General features: G+C 39.5%; 1 protein-coding gene across 7 annotated transcripts in view; it reads left to right on the top strand.

Moving 5' to 3' along the window:
• cspg5a (chondroitin sulfate proteoglycan 5a) overlaps window positions 1-22,278 on the top strand; it is a 58,718-nt gene that overhangs the window by 34,299 nt on the left and 2,141 nt on the right. Inside the window, exons 3-6 of one of the 7 annotated variants that reach the window (XM_026183824.1) lie at window positions 4,256-4,444; window positions 12,063-12,141; window positions 15,619-15,675; window positions 19,922-20,023. In XM_026183824.1, coding sequence (XP_026039609.1) covers window positions 4,256-4,444; window positions 12,063-12,141; window positions 15,619-15,675; window positions 19,922-20,008 — 412 coding nt within the window. In that variant the 3' untranslated portion in view covers window positions 20,009-20,023. Of the gene's footprint in view, window positions 1-4,255; window positions 4,445-12,062; window positions 12,220-15,618; window positions 15,676-19,921; window positions 20,024-22,278 lie in introns of all 7 variants that reach the window. The other 6 variants (XM_026183821.1, XM_026183825.1, XM_026183823.1 and 3 more) reach the window with 6 other exon arrangements.

Here is a 22,278-nt window from a genome sequence, read left to right as displayed (position 1 = left end):
GTTCCTAACCCAACAGTAACAAAAATGACATCAGCTGACTGCGGGATTTCATGGGTTTCTGTATTGGCTTGATTGGCAAAGACCTTCCTCTGTCAGAGTAAGTCATTCAGATACTTTACACACTGGATATAAGAGAAATGTTGCTATTAGCTTAGTTCTTCTGTTTCACAATCAGAATTTAAACTAAAATCTCCTTAAAGTTTCTGGAGGATATCTTGTGTCACAGAGTCATTATTTACATCACAGAGTGAGCCCCGTTCTCAATCCCAGGTCATCAAATACTGACGTCTCTGAGACAGACACAGGCACTGGTGCCTAAATCAATGGCTCTCTTCGACAGCATGTCTCTGTGTCCTTCCCCTCAACCCCAACTAGCCCACCCCTCCCTGAGCCTCCCTGGTACTGCTGGAGGTTTCTTCCTGTTAAAAAGGAGTTTTTCTGTCCCACTTTTACCAAAATCTTGGTTCTCAAATCAAATCAAATCACTTTTATTGTCACATCACATGTGCAGGTACATTGGTACAGTACATGTGAGTGAAATTCTTGTGTGCAAGCAACAGAGTTGTGCAAAATACAATAATGTAAACAAGCAAAATACAAGAATGGCTACATCTGAAACTAATAATATATGTACAATATATAATAGTATATGCATTTCTGGATGTGTATACTAAATATTTTTCTACGTGTGTGTGTGTGTGTGTGTGTGTGTGTGTGTGTGTGTGTGTGTGTGTGTGTGTGTGTGTGTGTGTGTGTGTATACACATATTTTACAAATTAAATAGAGCAAACAATAAATAAAATATATAAAAATATACAGAGTTGAGACATGTGCAAAACAGTGGCATTACTGTACAGTATGGAGTGCATAATGTTAAAGTTCCAGTAGTGAAGGTGAGGTGTCTATGACGTGTTCAGCAGTCTGATGGCCTGATGGAAAAAGCTGTCTCTCAGTCTGCTGGTACGGGACCGGATGCTGCAGAACCTCCTTCCTGATGGAAGTAGTCTGAACAGTTTATGGCTGGCGTGACTGGAGTCCTTGATGATCCTCCCCGCTTTCCTCAGGCACCGCTTCCTGTAGATGTCTTGGAGGGAGGGAAGCTCACCTCCAACATAACCTCCAACCTCCAACCTCCAACCACCTACATAAATACAATTGAACTGAACTGAATTGAAAGATGAGTTGTAGCAACAATGAAATAAGTGTCCTAGTCCTAGCCCTGGTCATTATTAAAGGATATCATTAATAATAATATTGCTCTCCTTGTTCCTTTATCATTATTGTTAATGTGTCATATTAAGTGTCGTGTCCTTAAAGCCTTAAATGTGTGGGTAGCAAAACGTGAACTTAAACCTCAAAGGAGGAACAGCAACTGCAGCCCCTCTGTTGATGAACTGTCCCGTTTTCAAACATAATTATTAATTATTGGTATTCAATATCAGCACAGCCAGTGCATCAAAGCACCGATGCCAAAGGACACCTTGCTTGTATCCTTGTCCTAGCAGCTTCTGACACAACGTGTAAAGTATTTGATGGGCTACAATGGGAATGTGTTGGCAGGAGAGTGAGTGCATAATAACAAGTGTTAGCATGGTAACACACTAAATTAAAATGATTGATTATTGATGAATTTGTCTCAGTTGGAGTTTTGGAGACAAGCTGAGCTGTAAATTTAAATTCTGTTCTCTCATTTTGATGTTGATGAACTTTTGTGTATTACACGAATAAGATAGATCAGACTTTGGCTACACACTCATTACAGATAGGGTCATTGCTGGCTTTCGTTTTGCTCATTCCTTTACAACTATAGCAAGATTACGATATTCGACTCGGACTGCTGTGTTCAATCCTAACGTCAAAAAAAAGAGTAAAAAAAAAATACAGTTGCACAAACTGAAAGGAGAGACATAATTCAGCTGGAGGCGCTTGACAAAGTGCAGGAGGAGGAGGAGGAGGAAGGAGAGACAAGAGAGATGAGGGTGGAGATGAAGGGAGAGAAAGAGAGCCACTGAACAAGAAAAGAAATCTTTAAGAAGACAAGCAGCAGGAGTGAAGAAGCAGGAGGGGGAGTGAGGGAGGGAATGGGAGAAAAATAAACGGGGAACTGGCCACTAACACAGAATGGTGTCCCTCCGGACCACTCAGAGCAGATGTATGTGTCTGATGGCATGTCAGCCTCACGTCTGCTCTGTTTGCCGCTCAGCTGGGTTGCCATGGTGACTAGCACATCCTTGCTCGCCTTCTTCCTTTATGCATCCGTCCCTTTCTCCCCCACCTACACCCTCCCTCTATCCATCTTACATAAACCTCTTACTTGTATGAATGCAGAAACACTCTGAGAGTGAATGCAGTGAAGTCTACATTTTTTAAAAAAAGTGATATTGGGCTTCATCGCTTCTCTTTCTTGCATACATGCACGAACTCAAAACGTCTCCTGGCATGTTGCCAGTGTTTCCTTCAGCTGGCAAAATAAAAGCATCACGGATTCAGGAAGGATACAGGAAGTGAGCCAGTGAAAGAAGCCTGTTTAACATGTATGGAGCTCGGTCAGAGGGTATGAGCACCACCAGCACCTTTAATCACTTTTATGGTCCTCCGTTTGTGTAGATCTGTAGATCTATGGATACAATACGTGACACAGAGAGTAGCGGAGATGCAGCCAAAGCCAAAGCTGTCACCACACGAGTATTAATTAAGGTTACAACATGGCCTTTTCTGAATCTAGAGTCCCTGGAAGGTTTAAAATGGTTAATGCAATCATATATACCCAAATCAGAGATGCAATTAGCTCAGCTTAGCATAACAACTGGAAACATTCAATCTAATCTACTGTCCAAATATCAGAAATACACCTAATCAACATATGTAGAGTCGTTCATTTTTAAGTTTATACACAGGTTGTCAAAGTTTGGATGGATCAGTACCATTTTAGGACTGCTTGTTAATAATTCACACATCAGACAAATTAAATTATGAATGGCTGCTTTTGGTTGATGATGACCATTCTTTATTCTGGAATGTAGTTTTATAAACATGAGAATGGTAGAATTTCTTTGTACAAGCTGTGAGTTTAGACAAAGCCAAGGTAGCTCAGCTAAGCTTAATACCTCACAATTCTAGCTCTGTGACACACACACACACACACACACACATTAGTTCTATTGATCTCCACATTTAACTGTTGGCAGGAAAACAAATGGGTGAAATTAAACTAGACATCACTGAGCATAGTTGGGATAATAAGCAAAAGTCCTTTAAGGCAAAAATGAACCTCCACTTTTTTTCATCTGCATTTTTGCACTTGTGGCAGTGAGGTAGTGCCTCTCTGCAGCATCACAGTCTCATTAAGTGGTGAAATAGTCATTGCCATTTCACACGCCAAACAGTCTGTAGACAAAGCCATCTGCCCCTGTCGTTTATGTCCCCGGGCGGACACCGTACTCCGCCAAATGGCTATGAAGGGAGTCTGGGACTTGCATGGCAGCTGTGTGTGTTTTTGTGTGTCGACGTGTGTGTGTGCACACAATATACATCCACACATGGTTGCCCATATGTTTTGTGTTACATGTTCTAAACGCTAATATCTTTTCTGACTGTGTATGCGTGTGTTTTTGTTTGATGGCGAGTGTGTTTATAAAAAAAATCACCTCAGGCTGTTTTTCCTTTTTCACTTTCTATTTTCAGACACACATAGTGATGACTTTGTATATTTTTCAATAAAGCATTCACAAACCTGCCGGCGACAAACGCTCTTCTAGTAGATGGCTTTACGCTGAAGGTTTATGTAACACGCATCATGTTGTGGAACATTTGGAGGACTTTTGGCAGCATGTAAAGAGCCTCCTGAATTCCCACATCTCTCTGTTTCTGATTAAAGATAATCAGAAGCAGAGAGGAAATCCTGAACTTTAATGAAGAGACTTTGAGTACGGAGGCATTCACAGCATGTGTGTTCATTAAATAATTCTTAAAAGCCAAATGTATAACTTGTAACTGGCTAAAACGTGAAACTGACAGGCACACAAAACTCGCAGAAATTGGTAAGACATGATTTTAACTCACTGATCTCTTTTTTCCTTCCCTTTCTGCTCACAACTTATTTCATTTCACATTCTTCACTGTTCATCGTCCCGGTCATATCTTTTTGTTCTGCTCTGTTTCCTCCCCTTGTCCCCGATTTTACTCTCTATATGTAATTCCACCTGACTCAATTTCTCTCTCAACCTGTCCTCTGAAACCTCTTTGTCTGCCTCAGATGCAACGTCCAGGACTACATCTGGCACAAGGGTGCCCGTTGCGAGTCGGTGGTTACTGAGTTCCAGGTGATGTGTCTGGCCGTGGGCACCTCAGCTCTGGTGGTCCTGCTGCTCTTCATGATCATCGTGTGCTTCGCCAAGAAGCTCCACGTGCTCAAGACAGAGAATAAGAAGTTGCGTAAGCGCAGGTGAGGAGACGACAAAAGTCTGAAAAAAAGTTGGGTTTTTTTACCCTTATTTGGTTTGTGCCTCAAAATAACAGCATGTAAAGATTAGTACCGCTGATGTGTGTATGGTAAACAAGACAGTGAGAGCATTTTGGGGCCAAAATGGGTAGGGTGCACTGGTCTCTTACAAACCAGTAAATAATTATGATCATAAAAAGTGACAAAAACAAATGCATTTTGTTTCAACTAGGGCAGGACATCTTGAATAAACATTCAAACCATGATCATCCTACATAAAAATATTCACTGAGTAGCAGTAATTTATTAGTTTAGATCAGGGGTGGGCAATTCCAGGCCCCGAGGGCCGGTGTCCTGCAGGTTTTAGATCTCACCTTGGGCCAACACACCTGAATCACATGATTAGTTCATTACCAGGCCTCTGAAGAACTTCAGGACATGTTGAGGAGCTAATTTAGCCATTTAAATCAGCTGTGTTGGTTCAAGGACACATCTAAAACCTGCAGGACACCGGCCCTCGGGGCCTGGAATTGCCCACCCCTGATTTAGATTCTCATAAATACTTTTTTAAAAGTGTTAAATTATATATTTGGGAATGGGTGACTTGGCTCTTGCCAAAGTAACATTTGAAGTCACTTTTCGCTTTAGAAGTGCTGCTAGGCAGACACAACCAAGTCCTTTGATATGCAAAGCTCACCTTGTACTGTTGTTCACTTTAAAAATACATATCTTTGCCCTTCTAACTCTTCAGTACTAATAACGAATAATCCAAAATCTCAAAATCTTCCTTTTATTTAAAAAAAACCTGGAAGTTGTTTATCTTCCCATTTTTATTAAATACTGGATCTTCATCCAGCTCAAAAAAGAAAGGATCTAGTTGTTTAGTCTATCTTCACTCTGTCTGGCAATACCACCAGCCTCTGCGTGTTAGATATATTTTTGTTAATGCAAACAAGAGCTTCCAGAGAACAAAATAAAAGATGGTTTAAGTCCGCTGAGTAGGGAAATTCTGAAGAAGAAATAAACAGATAAAACCCCCTCTGTCATGTATCCTGCAAACTCCACACTCAACTTTCACTTACTTCATTTTTTTTTTTTACTTTAAAAGATCAGTCAAACAAAACTAAAAACTGGGGCCTTTGGGCAATATGATGCAGCAGATTTATTATCAGCTACTCGACAGTCGCTGTGTCTCAGCTGCAGTACATTACTCCCTCCATCGATGACTCAACCAGAAAACAGTTTATTGGCTGGCACTGCCGTTGGGCCAAAGTGCCACCCTGGCTTGTGTTTGTGTGAAACGACAGAGAGCGGCTGATGCAGAGAGAGAGCACAGGGGAAAATAAGTTTGGTAGAAGGAATCTAAAAAAGATCTGTTTGAAATATCTGAGCTCGCAAGGTCCTTGGACCAGCATGTCTGAGCAAGTGATGAAATCAGTGGTGTACAATAAGAAAAAGGAAAAAGTACAGAGTTTAAAACCGCAGCAGGATTGTTTTCAGAAGTTTGGCTGTGAAACATGTTGATCAACAGGCGGCAAAGACTGAAAATAATAATAAGAACCAAGAACAGCAGAATTTCAATGAGTATGATAAGCACCTCCCATTGAGGGATCCTGCCTCTTTTTAGAGAGCACTGATCTACAACAACAATCTCTGATTAATTTAAGGGACCCAAACCCAAACTTGATATTATTTGAGAAACAATTTCTGTTTTTTGTAAAAGTTACATTTTAATTAAGAATGTTGCACCATTTTAATTTAGATGTTTAGAGGTGATTAAAGGGAGCTGAAATCACAGAGTGAAGATTTCGTAAAATGTCAGAGGCTCGTAGCAGAATTACAGAAAATATTAGAAACGTAAAAAAAGAAAGGCAGGTGAGGTAAACAATAACACGAGTCTTCCTCTCTCAGAGACAGGGCTGCAGAAAATGCTTGTGTATTTTTTTTTTTTACAGCAATTACTTCTCACATCTCACAGCAAAGTTTTCAGGAAAGAATGACTCAGAACATTTGAAGTAAAAGAGATTCAGTGCTGAGCTCAAGGACGAAAGAGTGAAACTGCAGCTTTTCTGCAGCAGTACAGCGACTGCATAACCACAATCACGACATGCACGTGTCAAAATTTTTGACAACAGTGGAAATAAATGAATAATGTCCTTTTACCATAGACTTAAACCTTTGAGGTTAATAGGATGCTTGGTTATAGAGTCAAAAATCGAGGTTAGTCTGAATCCAGTTTCTAGGACAGAGAATAGTTTAACGCTATTTAAAGTGAAGCTAAGAAAGAAAAATACAGGTATAAAAGTAGGAGGAGAAGGGAAAAGCCAACAAAGAAAAGGCAAAGAGACGAGGACAGTCTGAAGGAATGCAGAAGGAAGCCAGGGGTGGGAGGGGCGGCATGGAGAGCTGATGGCGAGCAGCCGGCTGAAAAACTGATGACAAGATAGCTGCGGCAGGCAGTGCAAAGAAGAAAAGCAGGAAAGGTTTTGTTCTGGTTTTGAGGCATCGCAAGTGTTTTTGATGCATGAAGCATATTTGATGTGAAGGATTTTTCACCACCACTGTGGTTGAATGGTTTCATGTGGTTCAGATTTTTAAAAATGTTTTCAGCCTAATGTTTTATGATTAATTGACCTGCCTCATTTTTGAACTGCTTTAAACATTTTTGGAAAAAATAACTGTTTTAGTTTCTTACAGCACACGGGGATGTGTCGAGCATTTTGCAATCATGAAATCTTGAGATACTGGAGAACGATTAGCATTTCTTTTTCAGTCAGTCACTGAAGTAATTACTCTGCACTGCATCTTTAATTACATTGATGTTACTAGAGTGTATAGAGAGCTCTTTAAGAGTTCAGATGTAAAGTTTTGCAGATTGAACCAAAAGTAATGAATATCAAAATGTTTAGTTTTTAGTTTAATCACAAGAAATAAGAAAATTAAACATTAAAGAATAAGACTTAAAAATGAGAAACGTTTGTGCATACTTCAAAATGCAATATGGGGTCAGAACATTAGAAACACACATTTTTTTTGTTAAAAAAGTAATTGGGGGCTTTTATTTTGAAAAAGTGACATATTAAAGGATGCTGATACCTTTCTACAACAAACTAATGGATTTTATTTTGATAAAAGATATTTTCCTGAACATCCTGGTCATTTTTCACAGCTTTAATGCATTGCATCCTAAATGATTAACACCTATAAGATGTGTGTTTTTATGTGAGTGTGTGTCATACCAGTAAACATTGGGGCAGAAGAGCTGTGCTGGATTCAGTTAGATTGCACAGATCACTCCCATGTATCTAATGACCTGACCACTGAAGATAATACTTGGGATATTTGAAGACCTGTATATGTATATATGTGTTGCAAAGAATTAACTAAAAATGCTCTAATATAGGAACTGCTTTGGCCTCTAAAACACACATTGTTAGTCGTGTTCAGGACAATTTATGGAGTTAATGAGGGACCTTATTCTGTAACCACGGGACACACTTGTAAAAATGCACAACGCGAAAAAAGGCTGATTCTTTGATATACAGGACAGTGAAGGAGAAAAAGAGAGTGACAGACAGATTGCAGGGCTGGACTGAATACAAGAAGAGTGGGTGGGGGTTGTTTCGGCATTGCTTTGCCAGTCCTGGCGTTTTAGTGATGATCTCCCTAGCAACAGAGCTGTTGTGGATGAGAAGCATCACGGATGCAAATGTGAACCCAAGGACCGGCTCCTCATCACCAGATCCCACGCTATAGTGTTTATTTTTAGCTTCACTGAGAAGGTTATCTTCCTGCTAGTCATGGTAATGGAGATTATGGACGATGAGGATGATGGTGAGAAGGAAAAGTAGTGCAGTCAGTAGCAGCTGTAATGCTAGTGAGCAGAAATTAAAAAAAAGGGGGGATAGGGTGATGTCAGTGGTACTCTGGATCCAGCTGAAAGTAGGGCAGTCTGAACAGGCAGAGGGGAGGGAGGCTGGGAGAAACAGGCGGAGGCGGGGTTGACCTACATACAGCTGTGCGACCTGAGGGGTGTGAGCGGTAGGGTGCAGCATGAAAGAGGCAACAGAGCCTCATCAAGTGGTCGGCAAAAGAAATCAAAGAGGAGCAAGAAAGGAGAAAGAAGCAAGAGAGCATAAAGGAGAAATGGAGGCGAAGGGCGACATTTTAGGGGAGTAGAAAGGAGGGCAGGATGAAACAGGCAGAGGGACTGTTGCAGGAAAGAGAAAGTGAAAGAGGAATAAAAGAGGGCGGATACAGAGAAAAAATCTCAACGTGACACAGAGGAGAGTGTGTGCTTCTCACAAGCCTCATGAATACATGCGACTCCCACACTCCCCCATCTGCTTTGGGTAATTGCAGTGTTTCTCTGCCGCAGTCGAGATCAGACCCAACATCCTGGTCGAAGATGGAGCAGGGGGAAAAAAAGAGAGAACGGGAGGGAGGAGGAAGAGATTGATGAAGTGCTATGAAGCATTTTCAAATTCCTCAGGGAATTTCATCTATCTGAACAGTAATGAGCTTTTTTCTATCTCGAGTATTTAAATGATCAAATTATAGGCGTCACCTATCTGGAATCAAGCTGAATACCAGTTTGTTCATGTAATGCTGTTTATACTAACTGAAGCTGCTCATTGTCATTAATGACAAATGCTGGAATGAGATTAAACATAGGATCCTGAATCAATTGTTACATAGTTACTATTCACCCCCACCCCAAAAAAAACAAACTTGGTTTCACTTTTAGGAAATAATATGTTTAAGTTTATGAATGCTAATTTGTTAGAATTAAACATTAGTAGATGCTATAACAGTAACAATAAGACAAATTCAATCAAAATGACAGCACCAGTATGAAGTTAGATTGACCCATCCATCCACCCAGACCTTCTTCAAGACAAATAATCTGGATATTATTTCAAAATCCAGAACGACTGTTTCAACCTTGGTCTGTCTGACTTATCATAAGCACTATACTCATTACCCTTACCTGTCTGATAGATTCAAGTTATGTATTTAACTGCTCAGACTACATATGCATGTTTTTATTACGTTATACTGCAGTTTATTGTTTCTTACATTTAATTCTTTGATACTAATTTCCAGCTTTACCAGTATGTTCATTTAGTGACCAATTTATCACCCCCTGTACTTGTCACTGGCAATTTTCAATAATCAAAAATTACCAAACCTGTAGGATATATTAGGGCTCATTATTGTGAAGGAAATAATATTAAGGAAAGCCTGTTTAGGCAGGTAGAAAACGTCATGATACCTGCAGCTGCTATATGGCTAATTGTGAAGTTTTTCATTTGTGAATCTGCACAAAACTCTGCAACAAGTATGTAAATATATATTTGTTATCTTAGGTGCAGCATTTTAACAGCCATTGGCAGAAAGACAGCAGAGTGAATGGTCCAAAGCTGGTGATGCACTTCAGTGTCTCCCCCTCTCGTGTCATTACCTTGTTTTTCCTGTTCTGTGGTTCATCAAATATAAATCTCAGGAACGCGGATCAGAGAAGCAGTAGTGTTTTTTGTGTGTCTGTGTAGTAAGTAGATCACAGCCTTTTGTTTAACTATTGATAAGAAAGGGATTTAAAATGTTAAGAGGCTCAGGATAAAGGTTAATATGTGCGTGGGACAAATAACAGCTGAGAAGACACAAATCTATGAAACTCTGCTACTGTCTGCTTTGACCTCTGAGACACACATCTCTTTGAGTTAAGAAGTTGAAGTGGAAGAAAATAGAAAGGGAATTCCTCTTTGCTGCTTCTCTCCTGAGATGAAAGAAAAGCCAGAGTGTATCTGTGTCTGTTTCACAGCAGTACACCTCGTTTTCAGGAGACAGATTAGATGGTGAATGACAGAAGCGCAATAGTTTAAACCATACTGCATATGTCGTCAGTGCTCCATTGTGTGTGCTTAGTAACCTAACATACAGTAAAAAGATGTTCCTTTATGGCGTAAGATGGAAAAAAGAAACACTTTGCAGGAATTTTCAATACATGTTTCTTATCATCAGAGGAGAAAAGGAAATCTGAGCTATACACAGATGAAGTTGGGTTGGATGGATGGGTCAACAAAATATTAGATTTTAGCTGCAATTTATTTACTCTTTCATTTTTTTAAAAGGCAGTTTTTTTTGTTTTGTTTTTTTGATTTTTAATTTTTGTGCAATTCCATATGAATCCCTGGTTCCATCCCAGGAGGAGATACAAATCCCTTTGGGATTGAGTCAGGAAGGGCATTGGGTGTAAATAATCTGCCAAATCAAACATGCGGAGCTACCTGCTGTAGCAGCCCCTTGTGAATAGGGGAGCAGCCAGAAGTAGTTAACTGCTTTTTATTGTAACAGTGACAAAAATAGTCTTAAAATGCTAATAAATAAAAAATAATAATCAATCAAGCCAATAAAACTGTAGTAAAACAGTTAAAAATCTAACATCAGAGCATTAAAATTTTAGGACCTGGTGCAGATTTTGCATGCCTTTTGCTGAAAATAGCCAATATACAGCTGCTTCTTTAGGAGAATAATGATTTTTTTTTCCTCCTACATCCATGTTCTGATCAGGGAAGTGATGTGTGAAAGCAGGTAATTTCACCCCATTAGTGTCTGATTAAATAAAAGATTGTTACATCAGTGCTCGCATTTCTAATTCCTTTCTGAAAACTGCTGATTGAAAACAGCAGGTTTCATTTTGCAGGGTTTTGAACGATGTTGTAGGTGGACAATCCAGACTTTTCGCAACCTGTAACCACCAGATATTTTTACAGTCCAAGACTCGATACTGCTTCATATTGTGGCGGGGGATGTGTATAATGTATTTGTATGGTAGAGATTTTTATTTTCCTAGATTTTATTAACACAGATCAGTTGCATCAGTCGTGTCAGCTGAGTTGAGAAAAAGTGAATCTACACAAAAGTATGTTTTTAACTTGTTTGGATTTTTCCCTGTTTTAAACAATCATTGGTCAAATGTGAGTCAAGGTGAAGTCTTTTGACTGATCCAGGTATCCTTTTATTCTTAGTTCGTTGCATCACAGATAAAATGTTTGTGTCTGATTTTTTCTGACAAGCAGAAGTCCTAATCTTTTGCTGTCTGACTAATGCTGCTTTCTTGCTTTTTCTCTCCCCTTCTATCTTTTTTGTCAACAATGTAATCTTTCCCTAAATTTGTCATTTTCTTCACTTTTTCCTCCACTGATACTTTGGTATTTTCTCCTATGATCCCATTTTGTTTTACCATCTCTCCATTTGTCTTCTTCTTGTCGCCTAATGCCCTTTTCTTTTTCACATCATTGCTGCATCTCCCTTTTTTACTTGCTGGATCCTCAAATTGGCAACTTACATTTCCAAACCTGGCCCTGCAATTTTCCTACCGTTACTCTCGTTACTGTCATTCTTTCTTTCCTCATCTTCGCTCTTTTCCAACCTTCTTTTTTTTGTCCTCCCAAATTCACATCTTTTCACTTTCATCTTTGACCTCGCTGCTGTGCTCTGTGTTTTATTCTTTCCTTCTCTGAATTTCTCAACATCTTTATTTTTTTCCATCTTTCTTCTCCTAATTGTTTCCTTCTTTTTTCTCATCATCCTCTCCATCCCATCCTCTGATGCCCAGCAGTAAGTACCGGCCTTCATCGGAGCAGCACAATGATAATTTCTCGCTGTCCACCATCGCTGAGGGCTCCCACCCAAATGTAAGGAAACTGTGCGACACCCCTCCTAACGTCCCTCATGCCCGTGCATTGGCTTACTATGATAACATTATCTGTCAGGTAACGTGGTTCTCGCCTCTATCTCTCACCCCTTTTTCTGCATCTCCCCCAAATCCTGCCCGGGCCCTCGACTCTCCTCCAAATGCATGGGCATGAGTATTCTCCAATACTCCGAGGTGTGAAATGCTAAAGGAGGGGGATGGGAGTGGTCATAGTGCAATAAAGAATGGTGGGAGTTTTCTAAAATACTGCAGGAAATCTAAATGCAATAAAAGCGAGTGGGCATCCATGCACTCTAATAATTTCTACCCTCACATTCATAGGATTTTATCTAAGAACAAATTTAATCCATTAATCAGAATATCACATGAATTAATTTTGAAGTTAAATTTGAGCCTGTTTATCACAAACAAATCACACTCTTTTTTTCTACAGGTTTTCCTGTTTGGTTTTTTTGTCTTTGTAATACCTCAAATTCTTATTTTAATGAACCAAGATGAAAACTCACATAACATTAGAAGCTATTTTGCATCATCTGCAAGTTGAATTTCATCCCATATATACATTTCAATTCCTGGAAAAACAAGAAAAATGCATTAAATCTCTCAATTCTTACATTTTAAAATTTAAATTTAACACGACTTCAAGTTAAAGAGCATAAACATGTGAAAATATGCTGTTCTGTACTATATACGGTACCCATGACAATGAAGTCATGTCCTGACTTATATTTGTAATATCTGCACAGATAGTCAAGGACCTTTAGCAACTGTAGATCTACACACTGCATTTTCAATTATCATTTTAACACAATGAGAAAAGCTAATTTGATTGAAACTTGAAGAATACGCCTTTTTGAAACACTTCCTGTTGTGGATCGTCATGTCTACAATGTCTTTACAATGTGAAACAAGTTTCTCATTAACCAACACAAAGGTCCCGCATGTCATACAAATGCTGTTCTCAAAATCACTGACAAGCTACAAATATGAGGACTTAGATGTCTGCTGTTAAGTTATGAAGCACCTTGAGGCGACTTTTGTTGTGATTTGGCGCTATATAAATAAAATTGAATTGAATTGAATTGAATTGAATTATGGACTGTAATGAATCATAGAAATAAATACCCAAGGAGTAACTGAGCCCTTACAGCCCGTTACCATTGCAACACAACTTTTGTAAAGGCTTATAGTTTGATTCTGTTTATTGATTTAGTTTGTTGGTGTAGTTTTTATTTATCCTATTTTACAACATAGCATAGTTCAAGTACAATGAAAACTTGAAATAGTGAGAATGGCTGGAAATAACCTATAATTTCTTATCTTAGGCAAAGTCTAAAACAGTTCCCTAATTTATTTTGTCTGAGTAGTGTCCAAAAAACACTGATTTCCTGAAACCATGTAGTCTGAATGTTTATGGACTGTTTTCATAATGCAGCTGCAAACTGAGCCACCGCCCTGATTACTATAAGAAAAAAACAAAAAACTCCCCTCTGTGACCCCTCCCTATCCCATCTCTTTTTGATCACCTCTTGCATCAGGATGTCATGGCATGCCTGCTCTGTCGCTAATATGCGCCACCCAGTGGCCATATCAGCCACCGCAGCTTTGCTTTGCTGCTAAGAAATCTGTACTTTTAACAAATTGTCTGCTTGACTTGTTTATCCTGAAAGTGGGCGGGGAAATGGGAGGGTTTTCTGGATTTCTGGGGGAGGAGAAAATGGGGAAAGGAATCCCAGAACCAGGTAAGCTTTTAAGGGATATTCCCTGGACATGGTTGGGGTTATCAGGATAAACATCTGAGATGCAACGTCTCGCTGCTGCCTGAAGGAGGCAGCAGAGATTCGACAGGTACCTCACTAACTGAAGCATGGGTAGCTTGTAGAGCTAACGCTAACGTTGTAGCAGCATGGGTAGTTGTAGTGCTACAACTGGTAAAGAGTTTGTTTTGTTTTCAGATTTTAAACCTTTTGAAAATGTGGTACCACCCTCTAACAACTTTGTAGGTTTTTTCGGGTTTTTTTGTTTTGTTTAGTTTTTTTGTTTTTACTTTATGATTATCTTTAATATTATGCGACAGCATAGGCTAGCAGTTTTTAGATGGAAAACTGTCACAACCATTCATTGTAACCACACCTAAATACCGTTTACCATTTATAACCCTGAAATATCTAAAAACTCAAAGCAGTAAAAAAAAAAACCATCATCGTATTCTAACATCGTCTCTTAGCTCTCCTTCCTAACTCAGGACAACCCATCAAACCCTGCAAATTACCTCTCATCATTGGGTTGAATAGTATTTGTAAACTGTTTGCACAATTTAAGCTACACTGTGAGATCTACACATAATTCTGACGATTATGTATAGTACACATTTCTGATGCAGTGTCATACATATCACTGACTTATAGTTAGCTGGTGAAAATGAACCAAGAAATGCAGGAATTTGCCAGAGAAGACAGTAAAAAAAGAACCCACAGGCTAGCAAACATGGAAATGTAAAAATGCCTTTAGGACTGTTGTGCAAATATTTTCCATCACAGTATTTGGTGAGAAGGATAATATTTATTTACAAAAATATACCTTTAAGCACAAGGCTGGGTTACGATCACCGTAGCAATGTCAGGCTTCACATATTTATCCTGCAGGTCTATTAATTTATATTTGTATTCTGAATTAAGATTTCCAGTGTTTCGAATGAACGTTTAATAAAAAAATGCTAGTGCTATTGAGAGTGAGGGTGTCCAAGGGTAAAAGAAATAAATCAGAATATATAAAATATTGCAAGTGATTATTAAATCATTTACTTATGTAACTGATTTCCTTCTCTAGTATCTTACACTATCTTAAAGTTTCCAACTACTATTCAACCCAGATTAATTTTGCAACAGGTTTGCCAACCACATACAAAACTGACCTTTCCATATGAACTTACCCAAACCAAAAACCACACGAACTCACCAGTTTTCCCCAAATAAACCCCAAATAATCCTCTAATAAAGCAAATACCCTGAATTCCCTTCCAAACTAACAGCGCAGTGTCTGTGCTATGAAGGCTGAGACCTGAACAGAAATATCCAAAACTGTACGTACTGTGGTGATACAGAGTTACAACCAGGCAGCACCAGAGTCCGCATCTGTAGCCAGCTGGGAATATCAGCTGACATCCGAGAGGAAGTCTAGTTACTCCTACTATTGGTCTCTGTCTCCAGTGCTCCATCTCTCTCTCTCTGTTTTATCTGTCTCTATCTCTTCCTGTCTGCCTCCCTCTTCTCCCTCTGCCTCTCTTGCCACTTAATCTCTCTGTATCACCTCTGATCTGCCGTGCCTCTCGCTACTTCTCTTTCTTTCTTTCCGCTTCACCCTCCTTCTTTCTCTGTCCGTCCTTATCTGTCTTTCTGAGGATGCCTTGTATGGTTTTTGAGGAGTATAACCCTTTGCCCCATCCCCCTCCCCTCAGAAAACCATGAGCAGATACACCTGGGAGTGTAAGACCAAAGAGGAGTCCGACTGTGAGGTAAGATCAAATCCCAAATGTTAGATAGTCCCGATCCTCTCTTCCGCCTTCCCAAACAGCTCTTTCATTGTTACTGTGGCCCTGTCAATCACCCTTTTCAACTATCAGTGAATCAATCTGAGCCTTTCCCACCCACAAAATCAATAAAAGCCAAAATAAAAACGGATAGTAAAGTCAGAAAAACATGCTATGTTAGAGCAGAACACACAACTAAAATTAACAAAGACAGCCAATATTTAGTGTTGACCTGACATATTTACATTTGGTAAACTTTGGGCTCCATTTAATATTAATAAGAATTAAAAGTATGGCTTTATATAATACCCTTATTTTTCCAGCTTTTATGGTCTTCAGGTGTTTATTTTGTTTTTGTTTTTGTTTTTTTAAGCAGTGTTAGTATGTGTTAGCCAAATGGATGCAAATATAACTTATTTGGTAGCATTAAACTGACAGGTTTTTTAAAGGGCAAAAAAAAAAAGCATTTAATTTTGACTTGTGTAGGTAATTACTTTTGGCTACTCCCTTATTTTCTGAGAGATCACCACAGTGGACAGATCAGATTGGTTAGATTTTACACCAGATGCCCTTCCTGATGCAAACCTCCCATTTATCCAGGCTTGAGACTGGCACTAGGACTCGTGGGTCACACTAACTCATGAAGGCCCTGCGAGTGTAAGGCACATTTATATATATAAAAAAACACCCAGCACGCCCCTGCGGGCAGTTTATCCTTCAAGCTCGGGTCCTCTACCAGAGGCCTGGGAGCTTGAGGGTCCTGCGCAGTATCTTAGCTGTTCCCAGGACTGCGCTCTTCTGGACAGAGATCTCTGATGTTGTTCCCGGGATCTGCTGGAGCCACTCGCCTAGCTTGGGAGTCACCGCACCTAGTGCTCCGATTACCACGGGGACCACCATTACCTTCACCCTCCACATCCTCTCGAGCTCTTGTCTGAGCCCTTGGTATTTCTCCAGCTTCTCGTGTTCCTTCTTCCTGATATTGCTGTCATTCGGAACCGCTACATCGATCACTACGGCCGTCTTCTTCTGTTTGTCTACCACCACTATGTCCGGTTGGTTAGCCACCACCATTTTGTCCGTCTGTATCTGGAAGTCCCACAGGATCTTAGCTCGGTCATTCTTCACCACCCTTGGGGGCATCTCCCATTTTGACCTCGGGACTTCCAGGTTATACTCGGCACAGATGTTCCTGTACACTATGCCGGCCACTTGGTTATGGCGTTCCATGTATGCCTTGCCTGCTAGCATCTTGCACCCTGCTGTTATGTGCTGGATTGTCTCTGGGGCATCTTTACACAGCCTGGACCTGGGGTCTTGCCTGGTGTGATAGACCCCAGCCTCTATGGATCTTGTACCATAGATCCATATATATATATATATATATATATATTTATTTCAAATTTGAGGGGCTTTACACTAATATTCTACTTCCAGATTTTGAAAAAAAATTGCTAGCTAGCTCATGAAAATGGAGTAATGTCTTCTTTGAATGCAAAGCTTCATTTATTTTCAGTTTTTTAAGACAGAAAAAAGAGAATATTTTAGACATGCCGGCTTTAATCTGACTATTCTTTTGTTAATCTGTCACATGAAATTTTATGAAAGTGAGATACTAAAGTAGCCCTTTAACCCTTTTTAAGCATTTTTTTGTAACACATAGCATTTAAATTGGTTACGTTCCTCCAGCAATAAAGATCCAATGCCTAGAAGTTAAAAAATCCGGTCTAACAAAGGCATAAAAACAGCATCGCTGCTGCCACAAGGAGCTGCTGACCTTGTGAGGTCCTTGTCACATGTCCAGACAGCCACTGTACCACCTCCATAACACACACAGGCACACATGCTGAGGCTTTAATGGAAGAAGAAATACCATTCAGAAAAAGACGAATTTACAGAGAAATTGAACCCCCTCACACAATGCCATTTCTGCACAATAACACAAAAAACACTCAAAGTTTCCCGGCAGTAATAGAACGCTTTGTGTTTCATTCACCGTGGTAGATTGAACCCACTTGTCCCTAATCTTCCCTTCACAGAAATTCAGCAGAGTCCAGACACACAGTTTTCTCTGCAGCAAACCCTGAAATGAAATTGTTTTCTGTCAATACTAAATAAATTCCACACAGAAAATGAGTTGACCAGGCAGAGCTGGCTGTAATTTCTAAGAGGATTTCATTTCCACTGACTGAATTGGCTCTCAGACTGACTTATCATAACAGAATTAACCTGAAGTGCAAAGGCTGCAGGTTTGATGTGTAAATCAGCAAAGAAAATACTAAATACTCTCTTTAAAAATGATTTCGTTCTTATGATCCTTTGTGCAGAGTGTGATCCATGTGGTCTTAAAACAACAAACTCTGCGATTAATCTTTGATCTCGATAATAAAGTAGATAGTTGAAAACTTCTGACTTTAAATTTGACTTCTCTGTAGGTCATTGTGACAGCGGTGAACTGTTGTTGCTATGATTCATGTGACTGTCCAAATTTTTCGAGAAAGGACGCAGCTTTAGAATCACTTAAATAAATAAATAATAAAAAGGTAAGTGTGAGTGCATACAGGTACTTAACCATTTGCAGTAATAAAATCCAAAGAAATTGTTCTTTTATGATTAATTCTACTAATAATTATTTGTTGGTAAGACCCAACTTCCTATTCAGTGACTTGTTTCATTAGGGGAATTCACACCACTTCAGCACAGGCCTTTAAAAGACATAAGACTATATGATGTTTGCCCCTCCCAGAGCCTGCTCCTGCAGGTTTCTTCCTGTTAAAAGGGAGTTTTTTCCTTCCCACTATCACCAAGTGCTTGCTCATAGGGAGTCATCTCATTGTTGGGGGTTCTCTGTATCATTTCAGGATCTTTATCTTACAATATGAAGCACCTTTAGGCGACTGTTGTTGTGATTTGGCACTATGTAAATGAAATTGAATTGAATTGATAAAATGCATACAATGTAGCATATGATTAAAACTCAAAATACTCCATATTCAGATCCAAGTCAGGATGTTGGAGTGATGCTTGCCATGCTATTCCTTTTTGGATTAGTCACACAGTCACAGCCGCATTGTGCAGTGTCCCGACTGCCTGCCTCACCCTGTGCTTCCCCCTAACTCTGCACAGTCCTTATATAGACACATATCCACTCAGGGGCAAACATCAGTCAGTAAACTCAAACAGCTATGTATACACATGCGTGGTGGCATTCCTTTTAATACAAGCAGGCAAATATTAGCAGACACACATGCATTCCAGTACAAATATTTTAATATGATGTGTGTTCATGCATAATGCTAATGCTAAAACACACAAAGGTGTATTGACTCTTAAACACTGTTAATCAGCTGCAGAGAAAAAACTGAAGAAAATATTGATACATAAATACAACACCATCAAAATGTTTTGTAGCTAAAACACTAAATCCTTAAATTCAGGTCTCTGACAAGATCCAAAACATATTTACCCTTTTACTTAACAAAAACCCTCTATGTTTATTATTTAAATATTTCTGACTCTGGCAACCATAAATAGTGTGGGAGTAGGGCAAGTGTGGAGAGGCTTAGGATTTATCATTTAATAATGACCAAAGAGTATTTATGTCAGGTTAGGTAGGGGTGGAGAGAGGACGCAAATGCAGGACTCTTAATGGTGATGTAAACCCAGAAACACAAAGTTCAAATGTGAAACCAAAATAGGTCCAAAAACCGAAACACAAGGACTAGTGAAACACATGGAGGGGACATAGGGAGGCTTTATAGACATATACATGAGGAGCATTGAAGATCTGGCACAGACTGAAAGTTATAACAATCTGAAAGGAGGGAAAGGAACAAAAGCATAACAAGATTTGAGAGAAAACTAAGTAAAACAGGAAATAACTGAAAGACAGAAAGACTAACATCAAGTTTTATTATATTAAAATTACAGTGATTGCAAATGAATCTTAAGTGCAATATTCATTTATTTCCCAAAGCTTTCATGCAATTTGCAGGACCATTAAACTAAATTGGAATCCAGTACACAAGAGAAGGACGTCAGGAACTGTCCATGTGCCTCTATCATCATCATCATCATCATCAAAGCCCTGTTTTTCTCTGTTCCCACTCTCCCAAAATGAAACCCACTCAAAAGTCCTGATGACTCTGTGACTGCTGCCCACTCAATGCCCACACCCCTCTCCACCCATGCACTAAAACATTGAAATCCAACAAACACAAACATTTTACAGTTTCACGCTGACGGGAGGAAAGAGGGCCCCTATCCCGTAACCATGGAAGTGACGTATCCACACGTCTTGCCTGAAGTTACTATCTAGGCCAGCAGCCATCGGGTAAATGCTCTCACTGCTCTTCCTTTCTAAAAAAGTGCCATTGAATTTAAACACAAACATTCAATTAGGGGGTGTTTGTGAATGGCACAGGCCCCAGGGTCTGGAATTTGATGTGTGCGTGCGCACGTGTTTGAATGAATGTGTCTATCTCGACATACTCTGTTTGTGCTTGCCTGTATGGGTGCACCCTTCCGGTTGTGAGTGTGACAGAGAGGCTCAGGCTGACGCCCCAGGATGCCTCAGCTCAGTAGGGTCGATGATGCCATGCAAAATTAATGGAAGCTAAGAGGCTGGAAAACTGAGCTAAAATAGACTCTGCAATCAATTTTTCCCCTCTGACCTTAATTAAATTCAGATGAATTAAACTGAAACCTCTAAAACACAACAGTTTTCTCCCCCGGTGGGTATGTATGACGGTGGTACCCACAGATAATCAAACAGGGTTAGTTTACTTTTGTTCATTTTCTTGTGTTTTGGGACACTAAATGGTCACGGTGGAGGTGAAGCAGGAAGACGCTGGGTGCACTGCATGAGTGGTCATCACTGTCCATGGGGTGTATTGTAAGGGTTTTGCATGTGGATGTGCATGTGCTTCCTGGGTTGCCTGAAGGTGTAAGGAGGGCGGGTGGATGGTGTCGCTCATGCAGCTCACCTCAGTGTCGCCTCAACCAAACACAACATACCAGCCAAGCATGATAAACAGCAGAGCTTTTAAACCACTGAAATGACTGCTACTAAAATTATTTTTGCTTTCAATAACTTCTGTTTTTCCTGATGGTATTTTTCACCATTCTGACAGCTTTTAAAGGCTTATACGTGTGTTTTTTGCAGAATTTAAAGTTTTTACTACAAATCCAAAGTCAAACCAATTCACCAGCATTTTTCTGCAATCACTTTTTGTTTATAACACACTCTAATGAAGATAGGTGTAAACTGATTATCATAGATTATTGTATTTTTTTCCAATATAAAACTTTTAGTTGTAAATATTTTCACAAATGCTAAAAATTACAACCTTTTTATTACATGCTTACATTATGATAGCATTCGAGCGTTTTTTAAACTAGTCACAAAATATTATATAGGCTGTATACTAAATGTTATGAATGTTCTATTTTGCTTATGAATTTCAGATTGAAGAGGTTAAAGTGAAGAATTATCATGCATTATGGATGCTCACCTTATAATTGCAATTTTCAAATCTAGCTGACATTTTAAGTCCTTAGCCACACAGGCCTATAGAAGAGCCAGTGTGACTGAAGTGTGGCAGCCCCTGGTATTCAGAGGCTGCAAGGGAAAAATGTGTGTTTCCCAGTTGGCAACTGGTTGCTGGAGGTTGCTGGCTGTCATTAGGTGAAATTGGTCACAAATAGCGTGCTGGATCAAAAACCTCCTTACAGTTGCTTTGATTGCACCAACATGTTTCAAAAGGGTGCTGCAACTTTAAAAGACAACTTTTACTTTGAAGCTAAACATTTTCTTTTTCTCTGTTTTCTGTGTTGCACTTTCTCAGCTCTGCAAGTAAGTTGAGTATTTGCAGACATCTTTAAGACATCTTACCTGCAAACTAGGGCTAACTATGGCAATCTACTAGCAACCAAGGAAATCACAAGGAGGCTGTTGGTGCAGTACTGTATATCTCTTTATGACCAATTTCACTGTCAGCAACTACTCGTCAACTAACAAAGAATATGTTGGCAAGTGTAGTTGCCAGGGAGTCCCTGACTTGTCTTTAGACCTGCATAACTGAGGCTGTTGCAACCGATTTCCCAGCAACTGCCAGCAACCATTCACCAGTCGGGAAATACACAGTTTTCCCTAGTAACTGGTGATTGCCAGAGTGTCAAGGACCGGTTTCTCTGTGACTGGTCCCAAAACCTACTTGAATATACCGGTATACTCATCACAGCAAAACTTATGTTGGTTTCATTTCATGGCAGATAGGTTTTCCTGTCACAAGGGGGAAAATGGTTCTTGCTACTTAAACCTTAACAATTGTTGCTTTATGTTTCCAGTAACCTGTGGCAGGTAAATCGAATTCAGTCATCATTATTTCACAATTCTGATCAAGATGACACAAGATTTAGCTGAAATTCTGTTTCAGTGCACGAAATTAAAGAAAAATCGATGAATGCCCATATTGAGCAGTTCACTTGCATTTTATTTTTAAACATGGATAAAATACATATTAAATCTTAAACGCTTATACATGGTCACACAGAGCTCCCACACATACATAAATTCAAGTGAACTTT

This window comes from Astatotilapia calliptera, chromosome 11 (genome assembly GCF_900246225.1).
Source record: "Astatotilapia calliptera chromosome 11, fAstCal1.2, whole genome shotgun sequence".
NCBI lineage: Eukaryota > Metazoa > Chordata > Actinopteri > Cichliformes > Cichlidae > Astatotilapia > Astatotilapia calliptera.
This window is presented reverse-complemented; position numbering and strand designations above follow the sequence as displayed.